Source organism: Gekko japonicus, unplaced genomic scaffold (assembly GCF_001447785.1).
Source record: "Gekko japonicus isolate JY-2015 unplaced genomic scaffold, Gekko_japonicus_V1.1 scaffold6467, whole genome shotgun sequence".
NCBI classification, from domain to species: domain Eukaryota; kingdom Metazoa; phylum Chordata; class Lepidosauria; order Squamata; family Gekkonidae; genus Gekko; species Gekko japonicus.
In genome coordinates this window covers 17,489-22,024 of record NW_015176629.1, presented here as the reverse complement: position 1 = coordinate 22,024, position 4,536 = coordinate 17,489, and the positions used below count along the sequence as shown (strand labels likewise).

General features: G+C 52.0%; 1 protein-coding gene across 1 annotated transcript in view; it reads right to left on the bottom strand.

Annotated features, from left to right (window-relative positions):
- The window catches only part of LOC107124147 (perforin-1-like), a 9,606-nt gene extending 5,433 nt beyond the window's left edge, over positions 1-4,173 (bottom strand). Inside the window, exons 1-2 of the mRNA XM_015427538.1 lie at positions 4,129-4,173; positions 1,850-2,436 (exon numbers count right to left, since the gene is read on the bottom strand). Coding sequence (XP_015283024.1) covers positions 1,850-2,382 — 533 coding nt within the window. The 5' untranslated portion in view covers positions 2,383-2,436; positions 4,129-4,173. The remainder of the gene's footprint in view (positions 1-1,849; positions 2,437-4,128) is intronic.
- Positions 4,174-4,536: the final 363 nt, after the last annotated feature.

Sequence of the window (4,536 nt, the reverse complement as noted above, 5' to 3'; positions counted from 1 at the left end):
CCCCGAGTATCGCGGGTCCACCCCTTGTAACAACTAACAGCAGAAAAGCTAACACTTTAAAGCCTAAGATCTGGACAGGCTGTGGGCCCTTGTAGCCACTCCAAAACTCGGGGTTAACGAAATTATCATGACGTGGATCTGTGACAACAGATGATTCCCCGAGTATCGCGGGTCCACCCCTGGTAAAAACTAACAGCAGAAAAGCTAACACTTTAAAGCCTAAGATCTGGACAGGCTGTGGGCCCTTGTAGCCACTCCAAAACTCGGGGTTAACGAAATTATCATGACGTGGATCTGTGACAACAGATGATTCCCCAGAGAAGAAACTTATGACAGGATGCTTCTCTCTCTGAAGTGTAAAACAAGCATCAGCATAGTGAGGTATGTGTTCAGTGACCAAATGGTGTGGCTCCATTTGGCCTCTGTAATTCAAAGGCACAGAACGTTCCTGTGACAGCAGACAGATGTTTCCCTTTTGATCTCTTCAACTAGGGTTGCCAAGTCTTACCTACTGCTGGAGCGGGGGCCTCCCGGCTTGTTCCTGGAGTGCGCGCGCCGCAGTCACCCGGAAGTGGCGTGACTACGCCGGGCAAGCTGGGGGCGGAGCCATGACCATTCGAGGAAAAACCATAGAGTTTTCCCTCGAATGACCGTGGCCCCGTCCCCAGCATGCCTGGCGTGGTCGCGTCACTTCCAGGTGACGTGCACATTGCGTACTTTGGGGGTGGGGTTCCGCCCAGGGTCCGATCCGCCAGCGGCAGGGAACAGGCCTCTGGGGTGGGGTTTTCCCCGCCCCCTGGGGGGACTTGGCAAGCCTATGACTTCAACCCATTTTTCGGGCCTAAGTTTTGATATGAAGCCTGAACCAATATTTGAATGAAGGAACAAGAAATTGACTAGAGGTCAAATTTCTTGACAGTGGGTGAGGTGAAAGACCTCCGCCCGAGACCCTGGAGAGCCACTGCCAGTCAGAGTAGACCAGACTGACCTTTAGGGACCGGTGGTCTGAGCCAGTATCCGGCAGCTTCACGTTGGTGCAAAGCTGTGCTAAACCAGCTTTATTTACATGAGCTGAAAAATCAGCCGTTAGAGGCTTGGAGTTTAGTAAGATGGACGTGGTGTTGCTTTGGCACTGCAGGACCCCTGTGCCCTTCCTTTGGCAAAGGTCTTCCCACAATATAGGTGTTAGGGTTGCCAACCTCCTGGTGCAGCCTGGAGATCTCCAAGAGTCACAAATGGTCTCCAGATGAGAGAGATCAGTTCCCCTGGAGAAAATGGCTGCTCTGGAGGGCAGGTTCCATAGCAGCATAACCAGCTGAGGTGATTCCCTTCCCCAAACTTTGCCTTTTCCAGGCTCCACCCCCAAAACTCCAGGAAAATCCCCCTCCAGTTGGCAGCCCTAATTGGTAAAGTGAAATACTGCTGAAGAAGAGTGGGTGTCTTAACAGTGCTTGGAAGTCCTCATTTTTCATGGAATGGAAAACAGGTGTCTGCCCATTTCCCCCGTGGCAGGTTTCCCCTGGTATTTCCGAAGTGAGGGGAGAGACTGGATGCATACCCCGCCCTGCACTATCCAAAGGAGTTTCAGAGCTTCTTACAATCTCCTTCCCATAACAGACACCCTGGGAAGTAGGTGGGGCTGAGAGAGCTCTTTTGAGGACAGCCCTTGAGAGAACAGCTCTGAAGGAACTTGCGACTAACCCAAAATCACACCAGCAGCTGCATGTGGAGGAGTGGGGAATCAAACCCGGTTCTCCCAGACCACTGCTCTAAACTGGGTCTCAGTGGAATGCCCTCTCCTTGGCTAGACTGCTCAGTCTGCAGGTACCACAGCAGAGCTAATACTCACTGGTAATTTTCGCAGTACGTCTCGTGCTTTATAAAGCTGTAACTGTCCCTCTGGGAGTACTTGTGAGCGCGAAGGATTATCCGGGACTGAGATCCACCAAATGCCGCCTGGATCATAGGCAACCCCAAGTCTGCCTGCCAGTCATTCGTCACTTCTGCAGTCATTGCATTTGCCACATCCAACATGGAGTGCTCCACGGAGGCGGCCGCTTGGTCTTGGCACTTGCTATACACCTCCCAGTCGACAGCCTCCAAGGGGAGCCTCTGCATCTCCCCGTCCATCAGCGGATTCCGGCACAGGTTGCAGGTCCCGTTGGCTCCCCGCCACTGGCTGGTGTCCACCACAGAGGCCCCTTTCCTGCTCAGCGTGGTGATATCGAGTCCCTTGCCAATCAAGTTGTGCCCCGGCACGAAGCTTGTGGATTTCTGGCACTCATCACTGGAGAACGCTTGGCAGTGGCCAGAGGCTGTCGGTCGGAGGAGGGAGAGGAACTCAAAGGAGGCCGCTAGGAAGAAGAAGCTCAGCCTGGACATGGCGGCCCAGAGGGGGTCCTGTGCCCTGGAGGGCCGCTGGGCTTCTTAATCACCCTGGGGAGACAAACAGAGAAGGCTTCCTTGTGCTATCAGTCTGTTTCTTACTTTGGTGGTGGTGGAAAGTGCCATCAGGTCGCAGCCAACTTACGGCGACCCTGTAGGGGTTTTCAAGGGAAGAGCCACTCAGAGGTGGTTTGCCATGGACTGGCTTTGTGTAGTGTCCGTGGCTTGCCTTGGTGGTCTCCCACCCAAGAACTCACCAGGGCTGACTCTGCTTAGCTTCTGAGACCTGAGGAGATCGGGCTGGCCTGGGTATCCTAAAGTGGTGAAGCGCAGCAGACCCTACTCTAGAAGAACCAGGTTTGATTCCCCACTCCTTCACTTGCAGCTGCTGGATGACCTATGGCAAGCCATAGTTCTCTCAGAGCTGTTCTTTCAAGGAAAGAGCTCCCTCAGCCCCACTCACCTCACAGGGTGTCTGTTGTGGGGAGGGGAAGGCCACTCTGAGTGAAGGCCGGGGTATAAATCTAATCTCTTCTTCTTTTTCTAATAAGTCCTCCTAGAAGTTCAGGCTCGCGTTTGTAATCTTAGCTCACTGCATCTTGTGTTGTATGCAAGGTCAAAATCTAGTGACTGGCACAAAGCTGGGCCACAGAACTTCTGGACCGAGGAGGATTTGAATTCAGAGCAAGATATCACATTGAGAGGCGAACCGTGGGACTCCATCCTTGGAGTCTTTTTATGGCTGCCTCAACAAATGCATGTTCCTTAACCTACAAACGAGAGTTCCTTAACCTACATTCCATAACCTACATTTACTAGATTCAGGTGGGAAGCCTGAACCTGAAGAAGTATCTGAAGATGTGCGCGTGCACATGGAAGTTTCACCCAGAATAAAATTTAACTGGTCTTAAAGGTGCTACTGGACACAAATTTTGTTCTGCTACGTTTACTAGGGTAATGTGGGGGGGGGCGGGGGCTTTTGTAGGGAAGAATTGGTGGGCAGGTTGAGGTGGTTAACCCTCCCTTTGTCTCCTGGTTCTCCCCTGTGGATGCCCTTTTACATCAGTTTTTAAGCTCAAGTTCTTCCCTAAATAGGATTCTGAGCCTAAAATGAACCTAGGTGGGGAAACAATTTCTCTGGAGGGGGTGAGCGCTGTCATGGAGAGACCTATCCTCTTGCCCACTGATTGATGTCACTTACAGATCTCTCTCTCTCTCTCTCTCTCTCTCTCTCTCTCACTCACACACACACACACACACACACACACACACACACACACACACACACACTCTCAGACAATGGAACTCTAGCACACGTTGTCCAGTGTGTGGCAACTGGAGTAGATAGAGCCCTATTGGAGGAACCAGTTGATAAACTGGCTTGCATCAATGGAAACATTCCTCCAGGTGATATTGCTTCCAGGATATCTCACAACCCCGAAACCCTTCTGTAAGCTTTGGCAGCCCCTCTAGGGGTGCCAGTCTCCAGGTGGGACCAGGGGATCCCCCAGAATTGCAGCTCATCTTCAAACTAGAGAGATGAATGCCCCTGGAGAAAATGGAGACTTTGGACTCTATGGCACTGCACCCCACTGAGGTCCCTGCCCTCCCCAGTCTACATCCCCAAATTGCCGGGAGTTTCCCAGCCTGGATCTGGCAACCCTCCTCATCTCCCAGCAGTGGCCAGGGGGGACCCCGCAACCCTACCTTAGGCTAAGGTCCCCTCCATTCCCCTGTACCTACCTGAGGACCGTGTAGGGTTGTTCAGCCGAAAGTCCGTGAGGCTGGGGAAGCTAAACTGAAAGTCAAATGTCTTCCTCTCTCCCCCTTTATATCTCCCATTTTTGAATGTATGAATCATGAAACATCTGAGAAGATGAGCAGAAGTGAAAGGAATCTCTCCCCCCCCCCTTTTATTGAAATAATATGTTTCTTGAAAAAGGGAAGGAAGGATCAGATAGATAAAGTTGGCAATTTAACGCCATGAAAAAAAATCTAGGATGTGCCAAGGCCTGAGAACTCAATTCGTGGTTTAGAGATCACTTCAGGGCCTGTCAGCCAACCAGACATATGTTGGGACTTCCCTGTGGAAACTCAATTCCCACACTGGTGGTGGGGGGGGGAGGCCTGGCTCAGGACCCTGGTATGGGG